A 22,958-nucleotide genomic window follows, 5' to 3' on the forward strand; every position below is an offset into this window, starting at 1 on the left:
GGGGTTAATGGAGGGATAAGGGATAAATGAGAGATACGAATAAATGAAGATATAAGTGAAAGTGTAGATATATAAGATAAAGCAAAAACTATAAACTATTATAAATAAAATAGAATTATTATTTTATATTATTTATGATATCGTATAAAAAGAATTAATTACATTGTTACTTCTAAAATATATATAATGTAGTTTCTTACACATGCCTATTGTTACTGATGAAACATGCTTGGTATATCCTTAAAATTTTATCTAGTTTTCCTTTTTATCCAATTTATTACACATGCCTCCCGTAAATCAAATAATTATAAATCTTCGTCTTACTATGACTTTCTCAATCTACTAAAATGGTTAAATTGATTATTCATCAAAATTATTCTAGTCAATTTTTCCTTACCATTTGAATTAGTTAATCTCCGACATCATCACCATTTAGAGCATCATAGACATGAATAATCTCAAGATATCTTACGAATGATCTTCATCAAAAGTCATTTTCTTAGAGTTTCTTTTAATTTTAATTAGTCGAAATGTCTAATAGTTAGGCAAATTCATGATTACTTAATTGTCATGATTAATTATTATAATTAGATGTCTTGCTAATATTTAAATTAACTAAAAATTTAGATTGAGATTTTAAATTATAACTTTTTTCTTTAGTTGACAAAACTGTCAAAACTCTTGTAATTTCAAATCACAACTAGTTGACTTTTTCAACCCTATGAATACTATTATTATTATTATTATTATTATTATTATTTTACTAAAATATATTTTTATATAACCTAACTTTAAAGATATAATATATTACATAAAATTAACAAGTTAAAAAAAAATGATTTTCCTTCCAATCACCAGATTTGCATCACTTTTTAAAAATATAAAGAACAAGGTTACTTGCCTGTGTCCTTTGAAATCCCCACAATGTTCCCACACATGAAAATGACCCCATTAATGAATGTAGGGGGGCGGTGAGGCTAAACCTATCCATACACGTCTCTCTCTCTCTCTCCAGTCTTATAAATGGAAGCGTGATCAACCGTAAAGTGCACCGCACCGCTCTCGCGGCTCATCACACCCCACAAGTTGTGCTTCGCATACGAGCAGCATTAGCAGAACAAATTAAGGTACTTAAATGTTTAGATAAACTAAAACTAATCACATTAATTAGATATTAATGACATGTCTTAGTGTTTTGATTAAAGTTGTATAATAAATATAGTTGTTCCCTTTGTTGCAGGATCCCGGTGAAGCAGCAGAAAGGCAAAGAAGCATGGGCTTCTCTGTATCAAACGATGAGCTGCTCGCCACATTTGCTCCCGCGTTGGTGTATTGGATATATTCCGGGATTTACATGATGTTGGGAGATTTAAATAATTACAGACTCCACAGTAAAGCCGAAGAAGAATCCAAAAATGTCGTCTCCAAGACAACTGTTCTCAAAGGAGTCCTCCTCCAACAGTCTCTTCATATCAGTCTCTCCCTCCTCTTCTACATGGTATCTACATTACACCACGATTTTGATTTTGTTTTAAGCAAAAAAACATTTTTTTTTATTGTCTCCATTGTTTCAGATTAAGAGGACAGACGAGGATTCCCCTGCTCCCCAACAATCTTCCATGGTGATATCCATGCTACAAATTTTCGTTGCCATGGTTGTGCTGGACACATGCCAGTACTTCACCCACAGGCTGCTGCACATTAACAAATACTTGTACAAACACATCCACTCCCAACACCATTCTCTTATTGTCCCCTATGCCTTCGGGGCCCTGTACAATCATCCTCTCGAAGGCCTGTTTTCAGACGCCGTCGCGGGAGCCATTGCGGTCGCCGTCTCCGGCATGAGTCCTCGCACCACCGCCGTCTTCTTCTCCTTCACGACCATGAAAACAGTTGATGATCACTGTGGCTTATGTCTTCCCGGGAACTTATTTCATCTTTGCTTCACAAACAATAGTGCGTTTCATGATGTGCATCATCAGCTCTATGGCTTGAAGGCCAATTTCTCTAATCCTTATTTTGTTACTTGGGATAAGTTGCTTGGGACTTATATGCCTTACAGGCTTGAGAGGAGGGAGAGGGGAGGATATGAGGCAGCACCCATAGCTTATTCAAAGATCAATTGATGATGAAGTATTGTTTATTTCAGTTTTAATTATAAAAATTGACTCAATCCCACTGGCCTAAATGAGACTATAACAGTTGAAATATACATATATCGGTTATATTGTATAAGACCAAATAAGTGGGGGTTGGTTTGATGCTTCTGTCATGGAAAAGTATAATCAATTCATAAATAATTCTTATGAAGTAGGCATGTTTATAATTTTATAATGTTGATGTGTGTAACATGCCATAAGAAAGTCTTATATTGATCTAGTATATATTGCTATGAAAAGCATTAAAATCTAATGGTTGTAAATTAGGAAGTGCAATAAATTGAGGAAATTTGATTTGGGAAGATTTAATTGTATGATATTTTTGTGTTGCGAAATTTAATTTGAGAAGATCTAAATCTATGAGATTATTGAAATATTCTTGATTTGTATAGTTTAATCATTTCTTATTTATATGAGAGATTATGGAGGATTTGTTAGACTGAGCTATAACCCTATTTTTTTCTGGCCGTCTTTATTTTCCTCTCAAATGTGTTAGTGCAATCCCCTTCTCGTTGATGTAGGTGGATCTGCACTGAACCATGTAAATCGCACTGCGTTTGTTTGATTTTTTGTTGTGTGATTTTCTTTTCTGCATTGTTTGCACAACATATAGTTCTTCACACATAAGCATGCTTAATATGGCATATGTCTTTGTAGAATAAACCCCACGTAATGGAAAAATATTAAAAGAACCAAGTCAAATAGTATTATGTCGCATCCCACTAAGCATCTTTTGGTCATATTCCTCCCATATCTCAGATATGTATCTAATGCATGTAAGAACTCCATGAATAATAATAAACTCTTTGTTATATCATCTCATTTCAGAGGGTCTTATTCATAAATACTAATTATAGATGGACTAGATTGCTGATTCATTTTTAGCTAAAAATACTTATTATTCAAATGCAATAATTAAGTATATCACATTCTCATAATTAATTACTCTTATCAACTCTTCCCTTGTATATCATGTCTATATGGTAGTAGGAAATTGAATTTTTACAGGTTTTTTTTTAATGTTTCAGTTTTATAAATATAAGAGAGACTTACATACATACATACATACATACATACACACACACACACACACACACACACACATATGTGTAAATTTTCATATTGACATTTTTAGCATTTGGTTTCATAAACATATACATGAAAAGTTATATTTTACTTTTTAAATAATAGTGATATTTTTGAAGTGATATTAAAAATTTTAATCGTATAAATGCAAATATAAAAATTTAGATGGTGCATCTGCAAGAACATAAAAATTGTGTTGTATGTGTGCATGTAAATGTGTTTTCATCTCAATAGAGAATTACAATAGCTCAAACAAATGAAGCTATTTCGACACTGCAATAAGTTATGAGATTAAAATGGCTCCATGTAAATAGTTTGGGGGACTAAATTAGCACTTTACTCCATCAAAAGTATTATATTACTTACCTTTTGAAAGTGAAGCGCAACATTTTATGCATAAATTACTTATGTCAAGGAGATTCGCTTAATCATGACCGTTCAATTGATCGAAATTAATGTTGCCACATTGGGGTGCTTTATGTGGTATGATCATGATAATTGAATGACTCACAATTACATTTAACCTACCATTGGAACTATATATATGTGTAAGCATACAATTTGTCTAGTTGTAAAGATTTGTTTTGAGTATGATTTTCCCACTCTGTTCAATCACTTGCGAAGCCAAATTGTATGTTTTCTGATCGATCATTTTCGACACGTCTTAGAACACTCGAGAAGATGAACACGAAAAAATTAACGTTTCGGAATAGAGATCCTCGTTGCCGTTCTATAACAGAACTTTTGAAATGACACTTGTACTCAAATCTAAAATTTCATAAATCCAAGAAGCTTATGTTTCAATTTGTAATGATGGTTTACATATATAACATTCAAATCCTATGTATTTACATATCTAACACCTAAATTTCAATTTAAACATATATGTTATCATATCCTTGCATGGGAAGTGTATTTGATTTTTTTTTTTTAAATTAAAATAGTGGAATTTTTTATGTGATGTGAAAGATTTGGGTGTATAAAACAAAAAATAGAGTTTAGGTGTTAGATATGTAAATATATATGCATGTAAATGTCTCTATTCAATTTTAGGAAGATTTACAAACATACCAATATATTCTTAATGTATTTACATATATAACACCTAAACTTCAAACAAATTCCACAAACATGCGACATTCCTTGTGTAAAAATTAGACATTGATATTTTTGGATGTGATAGGAAAGAAATGGTTGGTGTAAATGTAAAAATTAAAATTTAGATGTTAGATATCAAAATACATAAGAATTGGGTCGTACATATGTAAACGCCCCTAAACTTTATCGTGAAATGTTAGGTTAAAGAAGTATTATTGTTCCGTAGTAGAATAGCATGGCTCTTTATTATTGATGTTTGCTAGAAAATTCGCTGTTATCATCTTAGTGTAGTACGAAGATTCAACACACACTAAAAAACTATAAAGCAACTAATAATGACACAAGAAGTTTTTTATGTGAAAAACTCAGAAAAGAAAAAACTATGAGGTCTAAGGCAACTGAAGAGTTTCACTACAAAAAGATAATCACAGTTGTAACCACTTGTCCCACAACGTGCGAAAGGATTACTAGGTTTCCTAAGTTACAACGCCAACATGTTGATGAATTTGCTGCAAGGAATGGACGAAGATCGATAGTTATTGGCGACGCTCAGTCAGTGGTGGTCGAAGAGGGTTGGCGACGTCAACGGTGGTCGGTAGTGTTCGACAGAGATTGGCGGTGATCGACGGAGATCTGTGGTGGTTGACGGCGATCGACACAAGTCGACGATGGTCTGTGGTGGTTGACACAGGTCAGTGGTGGTCGATGCTGGTCGGCAGTGGTTGACGGTGCTAGTCTTTAGCTTATTTTAAAAAATTCAAGTTCTTCTTCCAGCCTCAAACTTCTCTTCTTCCCCTCATGAGAGGGTTGAGGCTCTATTTATAGAGTTTCAATTGCAATTAATGTAAAAATATAAATTATTTTAATCGGACGATCCGAAGAGCTTCTTTTGATCAGACGACGTTTGATGGACATCTAAGCGTCTTAATGGTGTGGGGATTGAACAATCTTAGGCTCATTTGATTCATCTCGTCGAAACACTCGATTCTACTATGAAGTCACTGAATTTAGAATTCGTTTGACCATTCAATATATCCAAAAAAAACTTTCAAAAGCGATTTAACATCTTGATAGAGGATTGATTTGACAGGATTGGACCAATTTTAGTATCATTCAGTCTGTCTGATAGAGTTTGCTAGTTTGATTATAAGTTTGTTGAAATTGGAACTCTGAATGATTTTTAATCAAAGTTTGAATGTTTCATGCTCAAAAGAAAATCTCGACATCCGTGCCATCCCTTGAGATTCGTGTCAGACGCTCGAATTTTGTTGGTGGCATATCAATTATATAGAGCTCCATGTGGGCTTCTAGGTAGAAAACATGTGAATATTTTCAAATAACCATTTCAGCTTGACTTGATAAACCTCATGGGCAATGGGCCACATGTAGTTTTTGGCCCAAAGAAATAGAGTCTGAAAAGGTTCTTTTAGCAAGTTATGCGGGCAAAAGTACTTTGGTGGGGGGAACAAAATAAAAAAAAAATCCCTCTTATATTATAAAAATTGAAATGCTCACTATGGAGTACCCTTGAGTCTGCGACCATGTGTGGCTATAGTTTGGTTTTAAGTTAAATATATTTTTATCTAATTTAGTAAATCTGATTGTAAGTGCAACCAAAATGAACCCACAAGTAACAACATCAATAAATTCTTAAATCAGTTACACATTCGACTGTACTGAATATGGATTTATCTCTTCAAAGAGACGAAACTCAGGAAGAAAAGATGAAACTCGAAAAATTTTGATTTAAGAGAATGTTGAATTTAATTTTCATTTTTTTAATGTTTTGCTAAGTTTACGTTAACTCCATGATTAAATTTTCTTTTAATTATACTACTAAACACCGCCCAAAACTAAACAAATCTTTAGGTCTCTTTCAAAAATATAAAGTAACAAAAATAATTGAAGGCATTAACAAAGCATAGAACAAAAGGATCAATAATAATAATAATAATAATAATAAACAAAATCTCACCTCATTCAATCATTCAACCCAAAGGCACCTAATCATTCATATATATAATCTTTGGAGAATCAAGAAAGAATATGATTTGCATTCAATTTCTTTTTGGTAACTCATCAACTTCTTTCTATTCCAAAATGCATGCAACATGTGAATTTTCCTCATAAAAATTGGCCTTTTATATTCTAATTTCTATAATTCTTAAAAGAGCATGCAGCTAATGGGCGCACGGGAATCACTAGGCGGAGCGGGTTTAGCGGCCCAATGAGACCCCCCATGTTCATCTTTACCGTTTTTATCTCCGGAAAAATCCCTCCTTTTTAACCCGCTAACGGTGATCTGATCGCACGGCGGATGAATTCCGGAATTGAAAGAAGTTGATGAGTTGCCAAAAAGAATCGGATGCAAATCATATTCTTTTTTTATTCTCAGAAGATTCATGTATGATTGGGTGCCTTTGAGTTGCATCAGGTGAGATTTTTTTTCTAATTTCTATTAAACTGTTTTGATCGATCGTTTTGTTCTGTGTTTTGTTAATGGCTTTGATCAATTTTGTTACTTTTTGTTGCTGTTAGAGGATGGGGATTAAGATTGCCACTTCTTGGGGACAATCTGTTCCTGATAATGGCTTTTGTAATCGATTTGATTCTGATGCATGTTTCTGGTTTTTATTTATGGAAGGTTACTCTTATTAGGTTAAGCATTTTATCTTTTGGGCGAAATCGGCGATGTCGAGAAAAGCTCCATCTTTGGTAAAGCTTTGCGCTGGAACGGTGATTGCTAATCTTGAGTACGTCGGAGATGTGAGTGGAATAGATTTACATCTTTTGAAGGATATTTTATGTCACTGCACGGTTGATCAGTTGACGCGCATTGAAAATTCAACCGAAGTAAGCGTTTCCCCTATATGAATCTCAAGCTTTTATGAGCTTGATTTGTGGAATTCGTTCAAACAATAATTTCATACGAGTCCTTGCATTCTCTTGATTATACGCAGGACGTAGATCTTAGTCCTGTAACCAATGATTTATGGAAACGTCTCTACGAGAAACATTTTGGGGAGGAGAATGTGAAGCTTGTCATTAGGAGGATGAAGGAAAAGCGCGTGGTTTTCAAGTGGAGGAAGCTTTATGAGGTGTTTTTTTTTTCTTCCTGAAATTCCATAGTTACCATATGCTTCTTTTATGCTTGTAAGAGCTTTCTGATTAAGAGTCACAACATATATATTGCTAATGGTGAATGTGCATTTCTTTGTAGGCAAAGGCAAAGGAGAGGGAAGTATTCAAAACTAAATCATTTGAGAGAATAAAGCGACGATATGAAGAAGAACTTGCTAGTAAGTTCTTTTAATCTTTTCATGGCATGGAAACAGTTGTCATCTGATGCATCGTGAGTCAGCCTTGCAGTTTTTTATAAACTTTTTTCTGAGCTTTAGCTGTGGCTTTTTAGGTTTTAGAAAATCACTTTTATGGATTTATTTGAGGAAATTTACTTAGGTGGTTTGTCCATGCTCTATAGATAGACGAAGATGCAAGGTTATGAAGAAAAAAGGTAGAACGTAGATAACATGATTAAGATTTGTGTATATTAGATTGACCAACTAATGTGGCACTCAATGAGAGTGTGAATAAGGCTTCATAAAGACAGCCCAAATTTGGTGGGCTTTAGCTAATAATGATAATGACTATTATGGATTTAGTAAGGTTTAAGGATCATTGTCTACATGAAAAGTTATGTAGACTTGCTCAGTCCGTATTAGCATCTATTGGAAAAACGTAGGATTTTCTCATCTGTGTTACCTTCAGATCAAACAACAACAACAACGAACCCTAAACCCTTCAGATCAAACTAATAAGAATTAATTTTGTTCCTAGATCCAAAATATCACCATGTAATTCAATGAGATACTCGAGTGGTAGTCTATTTTGGATTTGCATTTAGCAATGGCTGAGGAGTGATTTTTTAAAGTCAATCTTTGGATATGCCGTGTAGTGGAAAGCAAAAGCTTATTTAAATCAGTGCCGATTTAACTCAGTTTAATTTTTGTTGTCTTCGCTATTTTGATTGAGAGTAAATCGATACTCTTCAAACTTTAGCCTAGCCCTTTTCATTGGTTTAGGTTTTTAATATTGTTAATCATGATTGATTTGAACTTGGTTGAATTTCATAAATATGGACTTGTCTAGTTTGTATTCAAATAGCGGCATTGGTTTGTTTTCTATGTCGTTTCTTGGAAGGCCATTGACTTAAATCACATAATCAACTTTTTTATTATTCATAAGGTTTTTGTTACTACATCACTCCTATCTGTCATGATAGGCACCTCGTGTATAGGTTCATCATCATCCACATTCCTCATCATCAACTTTTAGGCTTATGTCAACTTGAAATCCTCCTCTATTCATTCTCGTTGAGTGTTATATGAGTTGCAATTTCATTTCTCATAAATCTTCTTACATGATTTCAGCCATATTTATACCTTTTTTTTTTCCTTTTATGATATTATCGCATTAATTTTATTTTATTCATTTAATTAATGCTTCTTTTACCTTAGGTTGTATGCATCAAACTTTCTAATGGGTTGTTTATTTTGTTGAAATTTGTTATGTAATATCATGTTATTAGCATTTGTCGGGATTTTATTTTGATAAAATGGATTATAAGAATGATCATTTCTAGTTTATATCATAAAATTGAATTAAGCACAATACATATAATAGATAGCATTGTTATCTGAATAACATGATTATCTAGATAACACTGTTGTACAAATAGCCCCCAAGTCTATTTTTATTATCTTTTGTTAATTGGAAACTGCTCCCATGATACATATGATATGGTCATTTCTCCATATGTTTGATGTTGGTTCGTAAACAACATAGGGTTATTATCATTTCAATATCTATCGTCATTGCTTAGTTTAGTTGTTACTTAAATACTATGTCAAATACCTGGACGAATTTGTAATTATTTTATGTATTTTGGAGTTGTCAGTCATCAGGCATGCTCGATACTTTGTAAATATTTACTCTTATGATGCATTTTCATTTTATGCGTTAAGTCTAGATACTATCATAAACATTTGTACTTCTAGTTTTATGGGTAAAGTTCTAGGTTATGGTTTCCATCATTTTTTCGGGGTGCGATCATGTACATGGAAATGAGGATAGAACTTAGTCATCACCGATCTTTGGAGAAATAAGAAGCTTATTTGAATTATTCTTTGGCATTCTTTCTACTACTTAAGATTTCATGATCTATAGCCATCGCCATTATATTCACCTTGTTCACATCAATGATCAGGGAAAACAAAGTCTTTTGGTTTACTTCATCAGTGTTTGTACTTTCTTAAGATTTATTCTTAACGTCATTGTTTGGCATCAAAATTCTGAAGTGTACTCTTATATAGATTGTCCTTGGTGTGCCATTGATTGTGCAACTTCTTCCACCAATCCTCCATTTATCACGTTGGCTAGAACTCTCAGCTTATCAACTCTCCAAATATTTCCCAAGTCTTTGTTTGACGTGCATTCATCTTTAGATGGACATTCTACCATGATAGCACATAATTGCTTAATTTCAGTTAAGTGATGGAAAACTTATCGTGGGTGTTATATAAAAAGACATTCTCAAATTGGTCCATTTATGCATCTAGTTTCTTGGCATCCTTTTTTCCCATCATATTCAAGAATCTCCATTTTCGCTTCTAGTTTTTTATGTTCGCTTCCTTCATGAGTGGTAATCGTACCATCTTTTTCATCTTCCCTATCTTCTATTATAGAAAAAAGAGTGCATCTCTGTCTACTAATTACAGTGGTGATTTTTGGAATCCTTAACCAATCTATAGTGGCCATATGTTCCTTCATTGTTTTTAAATTTTAACTAATTACTTCTTGCTATTTTCTCTTTCTTTAAACAACTCCAAATTAGGAAGCAACTCTTTTTGGTCTTTATATCATTGCTTTGTTTATATCATGTACCAAAAAATGAGTTTTTTTTTTTTTTTTTACAGCTCTACAGCTTAATTCATAGTCATAGTTAACGTCTCAATGTTATTGTATAACCCCACAATGAGGGCTAGAATTAGAAAGGTTTTATGGTCTTTTTCTGAAATTATCTATTGATCTATTAATTAAAAAGGGCACTTCAATTGTTGTTTCTCCCCATAAATATTATTTCCCTCTTAGATTCATTTTCTTTTTATTGTAGACAGCAAGTTTCCTCTGTTTTGGTATTGTTCTCCTCCAAGGCAGAAATAAGTTGTTTTCTCCTTGTACTTGCTATTATAGCAGCAACTTTGCGTCCTGAATCTAATCTTCCCTTCACAAAACGGTAACATATTTGAGGATTTCTCTCTTTTTGCTATTCACAACTTCTCGATTCTCTTTTCTTTATTTTATTTATTTGTGGTTTGTTTATTGTTGGTTTAAGCAACATAGAACCTTTTGGAATCAAACAATAGCAGCACTGAAAGCATGCCGATAACAATTAAAACGAGCAGCGGCAATACTCTTGGAATTAGCGTATTTGTTGTAGTATGGATAATGTTGCTGCGACTTTGCTATAATATTGGGATGGAAATATGCTTGGCTTTTGGCAAGGGCTATTGCTGCAGTTTTTAATTGGAGGGAAAGTTGCCAGAGACTTGGTTTTCACTTGCTAAAGAATTCAGGGAGGAGAAGAGAAGAGAAGGAATGTGAAAAATTATTTAGGAGAGATTTATGATCCTGAAATTTAGTAGTGGTACCACTTGTGGCAGTCCATAGTGGCAGATCAGTTGTCGGGATGTCCCTGAAACTCTGGAGGTCATCTTTCTTGATTCCTTCAAATACAAATAATTAGTGATGACATGAATTGAATTTTCTAAAAGATGTAATTGAAAAAATAAAATTTGAAATAGCGTATAATTTTCAAAACAACATTTTAAAGGGTAAAATACATGTGGCTCTGAATAAAATAATTATTGATCCGAATGCTTAATACCGAACATTAATGCTATAAATGTTTTTTCAAAGGAAATTAATTACACATTGTGTAGAATAATTTACAAAAACAAATCCAATCATCCTCTTGCTAATGCATTAGTAATATGTTCCCTTAGCTCAGTCATTTCGTTTGTACCTTGCCCCACTTTAGAACAAATAGTGGATGCATCATTCTTCGCTCGTAGCAGTGAATGCCCAAGGTGATACTCATATGTTTTCAGGGGTGCATGCTTCTGATCCTCGTCGGCTTTACGAAAGTCAGTGTCGTTGCGAGAACGATGCCCCCAAATATAATTATGCAGAGTTATCGTGGTACCACTAGTAAAATTTAGTGGTTGGGAATGAAAGTATACATATTTGCTACTAGCTGTGAGAAAAAAAAAACAATGCTCACATCTCTGTCTTATTGCACAAGTGTGTGTGGGGAGAGTAATATACTTTAATTTTCATCAGATTGTCACAGGTAGTACCACTAGAAAATTTCAGTAGCATGGAATGATATTATGCATAATTGCTACTAGCTGTGAGACCACTAGTAAATTTCAATGACTGGAAATAAAAATATACATATTAACAACTAGTTGTGATGTAAAGAAAAAATATTGCTCTCATAACTGTCTATTTCTTTCTTCTTCTAGGACTCATTTTACAGTGCGTATGTGTGTGTGAAATATATTTCTCTTCTCATCAGAATGTCACAGGTGGTACCACTAGTAAATTTCAGTGACATGAAATAGTAATATGCATATTTGCTACTAGCTGTTAGACCAAAAAGAAGAAAAACATGACACACATCACTGTCTCATTATTTCTACTTCTCAGCTTCATTTCACAGTATGTGTCAGAGAAATATAATTATCTTCTCAACAGAATGTCACAGATGGTACTACTAGTAAAATTTTAGTGGATTCGAATTGCATTATACATCTTTGCTACTAGCTGCGAGGCCACTAATAAATTTCAATGGTTGGGAATGAAAGTATACATATTTGCAACTAGATGTGATGCCAAAAAAAGAGAATCATTGCTTACATAATTGTCTCATTCTTTCTTTTTCTATGACTCATTTCACAGTGTGTGTGTGTGGGAGAAATATACTTCTATTCTCATCAGAACACCACAGGTGGTGTCATTAGTAAATTTCAGTGTCATGGAATGGTATTATGCATGTTTGCTACTAGCTGTGAAAAAAAAAAAAAAAAAGACTTGCATCACTATCTCATTCTTTCTACTTCTCTGCATCATTTCACAGTGTGTGTGTAAAATATACTTCTCTTATCATCAAAATGCCCCAGATGATACCACCTTTAAATTTCATTGGCTTTGAATGAAATTAGACATATTTGCAACTACCTGTGAGGTAAAAAAAAACATGGCTCACATTGTTGTCTTATTCTTTCTATTCTGCCTCATTTCACAGTGTGTGTGTGGGAGTAATATATTTATATTTTCATCAGATTATCACAGGTAGTATTACTAGTAAATTTCAGTGGCATAGAATAGTATTATGCATATTTGCTACTAGCTGTGAATCCAAACAAAAAAAAAACAAAAAAATGTCTCACATCACTATCGCATTCTCTCTACTTTTCTACCTCATTTCACAGTATGTGTGTATGTGAGAGAAATATAATTCTCTTCTTATCAGAATGTCACGGGTGATACCATTAGTAAATTTCAGTGGCTTTGATTCAAATTAGACATATTTGCTACTAGCTATGAGACCCAAAAATAAGAAAAACATGGCTCACATCAATGTCTCATTCTTTCTACTTCTCTACTTTCTTTTGCAGTGCATGGAATAACATTATGCATATTTGCTACTAGCTGTGAGGTCAAGCAAAAAAAAAACAAAAAAGATGTCTCACATCATTATCTCATTTTCTCTACTTTTTTGCCGCATTTTACATTATGTATGTATGTGAGAGGAATATAATTTTCTTCTCATCAGATGTCACGGGTGGTACCACTAGTAAATTTTCAGTGGTTTTGAATCAAATTAGACATATTTGCTGCTAGCTGTGAGACCAAAAAATAAGAAAAAACACGATTCACATCAATTTTTCATTCTTTCTACTTCTCTGTCTCATTTTGCAGTGTGTGAAAATATACTACTCTCATCACCAGAATGCACTAAATGATATCACTAGTAAATTTCAGAAACATATAATGAAATTATACATATTTGTTACTAGCAATGAGACAAAAAAAAAAAAAGAGAACCAAGGAAAGGTTCACTACACCAAAACCATCACCATATTGAAGCACCAAACAAAAAAAAGACAGTCGAATCTACACAGTGCAGAGCAACGAGCAACGAAAATGTTTCAAAAAAATATAGGGAAGAGGGGATACCGCAATAATGTGGACTTCGGCACGTCGGTTAGGGTCGAGGAAGAAGAAGAAGCTCCGCGGGAAATAAAAAGAGCAAAAAATAAGAATGCGGTGTCGAAAGAGGGGTATGTGCGTAAAAATCTTGAAAATAAACGCGGGTCGCGACTCGTTTTTCGCTACGTGACGGCGGCACCTTGATTGTAAAGCTACCCCAAACGACGAAATGTCATGGCCCGTTGCCGCGACGCGCTAAAAACAGCCGCCCTAAACGGGGCCTAAATTATAGTAATTCTATAGAGTTGTAAAAGTTTTTACAGTTGAGTGTTTTTTGTGAATGTTCCTATAAATCAAAATTATGATATACTAAGGGCCCATTTGAGATCAATATATTTTTAATCTTTTTTTTTTTGTTTTTAGTGTATTTTTAATCAAAATTACTGCAAATTTAGTGCATTTTTCATATGTATATATATATATATATATATATCTCAACTTATTTTTAAAAGCACCCAAAAATAACTTTTGAAAATTATTCTTTTGAGTGTTTTTAAAAATAAGTTTATTTGTCATGTTTAAAATGTTTTAATTTTAAATCAAAACATATACAAAATAAAATTAAATTACAAAATAGAAAATAAAACATAAAAGCGATCTCAAATGAACCTTAAGTTCTTAAAAAGCAAAATAGAAGAAAAGACTTGATATAAAAATGTCATGTTCTTAATGGATATAAAAATATCATGTTCTGAATGGATTTATGGCCATATTAATAGTAGTCATTATAGATTAGCATGATAAAAACATAACTTCTTAGGGTTCGTTAGGGGTAACGGCGCGGTGGCGGTGCAGCATTGCACCGCAGTGTTACCCATTTGGATAAAATGCGTTTTGATTACTTTTTCAAAAAGCTGTAGTTGAAATCAGTGTTTTCCCACCGGTCCTGGTTTTGTGCGGGGGCAGTTTTCTAGCTGCAGTGTAACTTTTTCTATATAAAAAAATGTAATAGCCACCGTAATTTTTTGCAATATCAGATTATTCTTCAACAGTTTCACAATTGATTCCTAATAAACTGCAATTAACTCAGACATACTCTCAGTTAAGCTGTTGCTAGCCTCACATTGAAGAACTCTACATAGCACTAGACATTGGCATTTACAAATCCAGCACCCTCTTTCATCCAATTTTCAAATTCTCACTCAAACATCAAAATTCATGATAAAATCCCATCCATATTTTTCATTTTTATCAAATTCTCAATGGATTGATTGATTCTGACACTCATAAATGCATGAGTTTATCAGTTCAAAAAATCAACTCAGTGCTAGTTCTGTAAATAGCAATGTTCTGAGTGCCGTGTATATAATTATGCCCGTCGCTTGCTAATTGCTATTAAAATCTGCTTGTGTGACTTCTCCTATGTAGTAATAATCACAATCCTAATCTCCTATTTATAATGTCCTTGCAGTATTAAAAACCTAATCATTTCAGAACACTTTTCTTCCATGCAGAGAAACAGAGCAAACAAATTCGAATCTGCTCAAAAATTCCACCTTCAGGCAATAAAAGAAGCTTTTCTTCAGGTATTTCTTTTTTAATTGATCTGTAATTTTAGTCTTTGAAATTCTGAAACAATGTCTGAATAATAACTACATATACCAATACTAAATAAGCTTTTTTGCAGTTAGCAGCTCATGCAGCAAAGTCTCTCATATAAAAGGTAACCTTATGAAGAAGGCGAGATTGGAGTATCTCAAAAGGTAATATTTCAGAATGTTGGCAGAGAAATTCAGCTCTAATTTGGAATTCCTTTTTCTATGCGTTTACTAATCAAATTCTCTTTTCTTTCTTTTATTGATTTTGTGTTTTGTGTTTTCTGCAGCAAAGAAGCCTGTATACATGCTACCATGAGAAAAAATATGGAGCAAAGAAAGAGCCTTCCAGTTCAGAGGTACTTGTTCCCTTTATTAATCTGTAGTTAATAATATTAAGTGCAGTTTTATTCTGGAAATAAATTTAAGATGAATTTACATGCATACCACACAGTTCTTATGTATTTATATATCTAACCCCTAAAGTCTAATATTTACACTTAGAAAAACTCGGTGCCACAAACCTATGCATGAGAAGGTGTATTTTACTCTTAAAAAAAATTAGTGATTGTGATATTTTTAATGCGATGTTAAAAATTTGAAGGGTTGCATTAATTTTTAAATAGAGTGCTTGTTTAGTGTATTTTTTGTGCTCTATTTTTAAAAATAAATCACCTTATTTTTAGAAACAATCGAAACAGTTTGTATGTTTCGAGTGTTTTTAAAAAAAGTCGTTGCAACAAAATATGTTTTATTTCAAACCAAATCATAATAAAATAAAATTAAAAAATAGAAGTGATTTCAAATTGTCCATTAGAGCTTTTTTGGGTTTAATTTTTTTAAATTTTGTTTTTTTTTTAAAAACATGTTTATATGGTGTATTTTTTACGTGTTTTTATTTTTTTTGCTTCTAAAAACAAATTAAAATGTTTTTCAAAATACTTAAAATAAATTTTAGATATTTTGAGTGTTTTTAAAAATAATCTTTAATCAAATAAATTATATATATATAAAAAAAAACTTATTATCAAATCTATGAAAAAATGGAAAAATATTCAGACATTTCTATATGGAACAATCATCATAGGAGCTGAAACAGAAGTAAGTTCTAAACAGATACAGCAATAACTAGAAAACAGCAAATTATGAAGACAAGTATGGGTTCTGAACTGCTCATTACAAGATTAAAGGGTGTGTTTGGGACGACTGCAATTTCTTATAGAAGAGGTTGTAAAACTTTGGGAAGGGAAGCAAATTCTTAAAAAGTTTTCTGACTGCCACCAACCACACTTTGCACGGAAGAAATTTAAAAAATAGCAAGAAAGCAGTTCCTCATGATGGCCTGAAATACAAAACAGACGAAAAATTGTCTCAAACAGAACGACCATGACCTACTCTTAAGCCTTGATTTGATTTCCTTTGCCTTTATCATTCTACATGCTAAAGGTAATTTTTTTCTATGCCATTTGCAGTTTGCCTCATTCATCAAAGCCAATCAGTTGTGCTGGCAAGACTTCAGCATCAGCTCCAGCGCTGTCAAAATCATTTAGCAGTAGAAGATGATATGTAAGCTTGGAGCTGAAATCTGGTGCAGCTCAAGCATCAGCTTCATCCCTTCTGGTTGCTGCTAAGTTTACTCTATATTTTCTGTATTTCAAAATTTTCAAAATTTGCTGTAATGGAAGATTTGCATACATACTACTCAATTCTTATGTATTTACATATCTGACACCTAAACTTCAATTTTCATTAGGTAAAATTGCCAGATTAATGAAACTTATTGTAATGCCTCAGAATTTGGCCTTTTCGTGGCAAACTGATGCATTTGGGTTCGGGTTTATTGTGAATTTTGATATTCGAGTGAGAATTTGACGAATAGATGAAAGAGGGTACTAATTTTGTAAATAGTAATGTTTTGAGCGGTATCTATGTAATTTTATCATGAATGTTTTTTATAAAATTACAATGTGAAGTGAGGTTCATCTTCTTTGATGAGAGGTGCAAATAGGACTACAAGTGAGCCAATCATATAATGGTAAAAGTAATTTTCTTAAATATAATTTGTTATGTTATTTATCTGATGGGGGTTTTACTTTAATAATAATGTTTAGTTAATGCTAATCACTTTGTCTCTTTTCCAACTTACCTCTCAATTCCTATGTATTTACATATGTAAACTTCAATTTTTAAATATACTTGCCACCATACCTATTCATGAAAAAATGTGCTTCACTTTTGAATGGTAAAATCATAGGAAGTTTTAAAGTGATGAAAGGCTCGAGTAGTCGGGTGGTATAAATGTAAAAAAATAAATATTAAGTGTTATATATGTAAATACATTAAGAATTGGATGACAAGTACTTAAATGCCCTTTTTTTTCTAGGTATCATTTTGCATTGTTGTTCGCTTTCAATATCCAAGATCGGATTGCTTGATGTTCCAAGTGGCGCCTATGGTCAATGCCTTAATGAGCTCAATCTATAGAGAAAATATTGCGTACGAAGCCCGGAAACACTTTTGTGTCTGGATTCAAATAATATGACACCATTTGTAAATTGGTGAGACCAAATTTCATGAATTAGAAAAAAAATATGATTTTTTTTTTTTTTTTTGCGCTCGGACTGAAGATTACCTGTTGCATAAAAAAATGAATTGTATTATGATGATATTTTGGTGATAGTATGGTGATATTCTGGTGATTTTCTGGTAGTAAACTAATTATATTCTTGTGATATACTAGCGATATGCTGGTAGAATATCACTAAGATACTATCAGAACACTATCAAAATATCATTATAATACCAAAAAAAATATCATCATTATATCACCATAATACCACCAAAATAATATCATAATATAACAAAAAATATCACAAGATTATCACATGAATACAACCAAAATATCACCAAAATAATACTACAATATAACCATAATATCATAAATATATTGTCATAATACCACTAGAATAACACTAATAGACAACCAAAATATCACCAGAAAATTATCAAATACCACTAAAATTTCACTCAAATATCACCATAATACAACTCTTTTTTTTTTATGCAACAAAGAGTCTTCACGTCGAGTCTCCAAAAAAAATATATATATATTTTTGGCAATTCATAAAACCTAGTCCCACCACTTTACGAATGCGTACTGTTGAAGTTCAGACACAAAAAGTGCATCTTAACTTCAGAAGTAATATTTTCTACGATCTAAGAGGGCTCCATTTTATCAACATAAAAGCAATTCATGACCTTATAATAGTCGGATAGCACTTTAGTCCATATTAAAATTAAATTTTAAATGTTACACACACACGCGCGCGCGCGCGTAGGAATTGAGTGATATGTAAATTTTGTGTATTTTAATTCTCCTTTTTTTTCCGAACCCCAACTCAAGCCTCGTACTTCATTCCCTCCATTTTCCCTTAAGATCGCAGAGAAAAACTTTCAGATACCGAAAAATGAATTATGGCTATGATTTGAACTTCTGACCTGTTTATGGAAAAAAATTGCCTACCTACGACCTACGCAGCGCTCCCTACTTTCGCCAATGGCAGCTTGAAAAATCAGCAGAGTCGGTCCCACCGCCTTTATTTCAAATGGGGCCCGTCAACCTGGCCCACTCGGTTATAATCGAGTTATAACCGACTTGTACATGCCGTGTAACCGAGCGGGCCATTACCGCGGTACAACAGTTATAAACGAGCTGTAACTGAGATTGAACACAGCGCCGTGTAACATAACAGTATATACGAGTTATAACTGAGCTGTAGTCGAGAGTTCATACAGCGCGTGTAACCTAGCAGTATAAACGACTCATAACTGAGCTGTAACCGACGCAGTAACCTACGCTGCTCGTTGTACCGAGGTCGTGTAACTGTCTGGTAACCTCTGCACCCCGCCCGATGAAATGTAACTTCCGTGTAACGTTTCTGTAACATCCAAAACAAGGTACCACGGGTTTGTAACTTGGTTGTAATCTCCGAGAACCCTTTGTTAAAAAATCAAAGCGCGAGAATGTTATAATCGCGTGATAATCTTCTTTAAAAAATCAAAGCTCGAGAATGTTACTACTTAAGCAGCAAAAAACTAGGGTTTACTGTTTTATTGCATTTTGATGTTGAAAATGGACCGCATAAACTGGCATTTCGTCTCTTGCGGGGAAGGAGAAGATATATTTCCATCCAACATAGAACAAGTCGATGTTAAAGTGGAGGTATATTAGTTCTATGTCTTTAGTTCTGTATTTTTTTTTTAGAGAAATATCTCTGTGTTTTTTTTACCGGGATATCTTTGTTTCTTGGTGTGTTTAGGTTTGTTTATTTGGTGTTTTGTGTTACTTGCTGTGTTTCTTGGTGATTTCCTTGGTGTGTTTTGAGGTAGAGATTTTTTCGATTTTTATTAAAATGTTGTTTGTTTTTAGAGTGATCTTATTTGTTGTATGATTTGTAAGAATATTATGGAAGTGAATGTTTGTAAAGTTGTGATTTTTGTTTTGTTTGTTGTGCTGTGCTAATTAGGGTTTATTACAATGTTCTTATTTGTTGTGTTTGTTTCTTATTTGTAGGGTTGTTTGTTGTAGTAAAATATTTGTAGGGTAGTTTAATAGTAGTTTAATATAGTTTTATATTTTTTGCAGATTCAATACATGATCAGTAAGTAATTTGACATATTCTTCAATTGAAAGGTTTTTATTTATGATGATTTACAAATATGTTACTTTGTTTTTTCACACAGGTTCTAATCAGGATGTAAGCAACAATTATGGGTTGATGATAATTTTGTTGAGGCATTATTTTTGGAGCAATTTTTTTTTAGGAGGATGTATCTAGATATTTGTAGACATTATTGAAATTTTATTGAAGAGGATGTATGTAGGGAATTTATATTTACGGCAACATTATTGATGCATTTATATTGAATATGTCATCATTATATTTAAGATGAAATTCTCTTGAAGAGTTCTTGTTTTTTTTTTGGCTTTCTTTTGGAGATTTTCTGATCTTGTTTTTAACATCTGTCTGTTTCATTACGCTTGGGTTAGAGGAAACTCTCTTATGGACATTATGAGAACTAAATTTTAAAAAGTTTTTGTATGTCTCATGCTGCTCTCAACTCTGTTAATATGGATGTCTGTTTCATTATGTGGCTACAGTTAATTTGTATCGGCTCAAGGACCCGCTCTTAAATTCTCACAGTAATGTTGGCTAGTATCTCACAACATACTTTTTAATTTGTAATAAGGATATACATTTAAGCTTACTAATAATTCAAGGAATATCTCACAGCATCAATTCCTGCCAGTTAAATTCTCACAGTAATGTTGGCTAGTATCTCACAACATACTTTTTAATCTGTAATAAGGATATACATTTAAGCTTACTAATAATTCAAGGAATATCTCACAGCATCAATTCCTGCCAGTCATTTTTTTCCACCCAATTTACCTTCTCTTTTTGAACAAGTGTTTCCATATATTTACAAACATAAACACCGCAATCATAACTATTACTTTGCATCGGTATTCCCTTAGTCATTATAATTGACCACTTTCTCAAATTATCCTCGAAAGCTTCACTGGTATCCTTTAAGAAATGCTCAATATGTATATTTAAAGATGATTCATTAAATAAATATTTAAAGATGATTCATTAACTAAAGATGAGTCATTAACTGTATATTTAAAAATGCTCAATCTGTCAATAATTAATACTTACAATGCTTTGGGTGATGGCCAAATGCATCATGTTGGATAAGGAGTCATAAACTCTCCATTTACTCTCATTTAGTGTCCTAACAATGAGTATCCAATGTTGATTATTTATTACAGGTATCAATATTAACTCTGTATTCGGGATAACATCCTTTGTATGTGTGCAACGAAGGGTTTCACGTTACTTTGTTTATACAACTGCATCAAGGAGAACATAATACCATTCAACGTATGGTCATGTAAGATTGATATTAGCTGGAATAAAACTTGTCTGCACAACTTTATAAGCTTAACCAGTGGTATGACGATACATATATATACGATCTATATAGATGTGGTGCATTACACTGTTTATTCTCCATCAACATGAAAAAACAATCAACATGTTCATTGTCTAACCAACCGTTTCCCAAAAATTCATCGAGATAACATTGCGACACCGAAACATGTCCCATATCAATTAAAATGTCACCCCTGCATTGGAAATATAAAATTACTTTACTTAACGGTTACAAAATTAATGATGAACATTAACAAAAAATTATATGAACTAACAAGTTCGTATATTTTCTACAACATATATCAATTGTTTCCCGCATATAATCAGGAAATTTATCCCTAGCAGGAAAGTCGATTACTTGTGGTGCTGGCTGGACCTGTAAGATAAGCTAATCATAATATTTACTGCACATATTTAAATAATTAAACAAAACATTCCATATCTTGTCTGGGTAGTCCTCACTAACATAATGACTGATTGGCTGGTGCTCCTCCACCTCCTTATGTACAAATTCAACCTCTTCTTGAGACTCAGTTCGCTGGTCTACAACTGCTTCCTCTTCTTGTATATTTTCAACTGATTCCTTTATGGGTTCTTTTTTTCGCTTTCTTTCAAAAACAACATATGGGGAGCTGAGGGACTTTTTTCTTCTATTTAACATACCCTTAATCCTTTTGATCAAGCTTCTTTGTGGGGATTCTTTAACCCATCTTCTCGGCAATTCCACATCTGTTTGTTTAATTGTTTTCTCTATCTCACGACATGACACTTTAGGTCGGTCACCGTACTCTCTAACATTGTCAATCCACTATGAACAAAGTCTTGAAATTCCAAAACTATATTCTCTAACTGATTCAGACGACTGTCAACGGATACTTGAAAATCCAATATTATTTTTTGTTGGTATTTCAATAAACTGTGGATCTCTTTAAATCCAAGTGTTTGTCACATTCTTTGATTCGACTGTTCATATGTATGACTGTCGGATGGTTGAGTACCAATATAATAAGGTACTATAGAGGAGACCTCAACATGCATGGGTGACTGTGGACTGGAAAGTGTTTCCCGTTGTGGGAGAAACTTTGCTGAACTGGAGGGCTCTACAAGGGAATTGGCAAGTAAGTGATATTCACTTTCCTTTAAATCAAGAAAATAATCATACATCTGCCAAAAAAAAAAATAACACACAATCAGGGGCAATCAATGTATGACATGACTACTTTACCAACTACTATTTAAATTTATTTAATAAACCTCGGTAGGACTGAGCATGTTGAACGCTAGTTGAATCTATAAAGCATTCCATCTAAAATTTACTGGTCATCTTAGCATTCGGGGTCTAGCCTCAGGAACTACTGGCAGGACCAAGGAGGTGTGCTCATAAAACCAGAGTTGTATGAAGCGTGTTAAAATAAATATTTGGTATGAAAATCAAAAATAATGAAAAGAGATTTTAATAGTAATGTCAGAACAAACCGTTAAGAGAAAAACAAAACCAGTAATATATCCAAGTGGTTGATCCGTCCTAAGCTTCATAGCACATATGTTCAATTGATCAATCAAAAAGCCACATACTGTCGCAGGCCAATTATACGAGTTGAATGCTTCTACGTCCTCACAAAGAGAAGACAGCTGCTTGAATACTCTAAAATTACTTGAAGGAAATATTAAATTAGTCAATAAAAACTTTATTAATAATTCTATAAAATGATCTGAAGACTGTCCTGGGTCAAAATTGATAA

The 22,958-nt window shown here is 32.9% G+C and overlaps 2 protein-coding genes across 4 annotated transcripts; both read left to right on the top strand.

The window, feature by feature from the left end:
• The first annotated feature begins 1,068 nt into the window (after positions 1-1,068).
• LOC110021500 (sphinganine C4-monooxygenase 1-like) lies at positions 1,069-2,313 on the top strand. Its single transcript, XM_020720014.1, has 3 exons — positions 1,069-1,127; positions 1,241-1,498; positions 1,575-2,313. The coding sequence occupies exons 2-3, from the start codon at positions 1,274-1,276 to the stop codon at positions 2,127-2,129; spliced, it is 780 nt and encodes a 259-aa protein (XP_020575673.1). The 5' UTR covers positions 1,069-1,127; positions 1,241-1,273; the 3' UTR covers positions 2,130-2,313.
• A 4,137-nt stretch (positions 2,314-6,450) lies between these two features.
• On the top strand, positions 6,451-17,134 carry LOC110021541. 3 transcript variants are annotated; one of them, XM_020720079.1, is made up of 8 exons: positions 6,451-6,780; positions 7,005-7,199; positions 7,307-7,444; positions 7,567-7,645; positions 15,137-15,208; positions 15,310-15,385; positions 15,508-15,576; positions 16,690-17,134. In XM_020720079.1, the coding sequence occupies exons 2-8, from the start codon at positions 7,038-7,040 to the stop codon at positions 16,778-16,780; spliced, it is 687 nt and encodes a 228-aa protein (XP_020575738.1). In that variant the 5' UTR covers positions 6,451-6,780; positions 7,005-7,037; the 3' UTR covers positions 16,781-17,134. The 3 variants fall into 3 exon arrangements, with proteins under 3 accessions (XP_020575738.1, XP_020575737.1, XP_020575736.1); XM_020720078.1 differs by having other exon boundaries at positions 6,452-6,780; positions 6,996-7,199; XM_020720077.1 differs by having other exon boundaries at positions 6,454-6,780; positions 6,991-7,199; positions 16,690-17,133.
• Positions 17,135-22,958: the final 5,824 nt, after the last annotated feature.

Source organism: Phalaenopsis equestris, unplaced genomic scaffold (genome assembly GCF_001263595.1).
Source record: "Phalaenopsis equestris unplaced genomic scaffold, ASM126359v1 Scaffold000134, whole genome shotgun sequence".
Classification (NCBI taxonomy): domain Eukaryota; kingdom Viridiplantae; phylum Streptophyta; class Magnoliopsida; order Asparagales; family Orchidaceae; genus Phalaenopsis; species Phalaenopsis equestris.

Coding starts and splice junctions, on each gene's coding strand:
- LOC110021541 (XM_020720079.1), top strand. CDS start 7,038: ATGTCGAGAAAAGCTCCATCTTTGGTAAAGCTTTGCGCTGGAACGGTG. Junction 15,209..15,309: donor TAAAAGAAGCTTTTCTTCAG/GTATTTCTTTTT, acceptor GCTTTTTTGCAG/TTAGCAGCTCATGCAGCAAA. Junction 15,386..15,507: donor AGATTGGAGTATCTCAAAAG/GTAATATTTCAG, acceptor TGTTTTCTGCAG/CAAAGAAGCCTGTATACATG.
- LOC110021500 (XM_020720014.1), top strand. CDS start 1,274: ATGGGCTTCTCTGTATCAAACGATGAGCTGCTCGCCACATTTGCTCCC. Junction 1,499..1,574: donor TCTCCCTCCTCTTCTACATG/GTATCTACATTA, acceptor CCATTGTTTCAG/ATTAAGAGGACAGACGAGGA.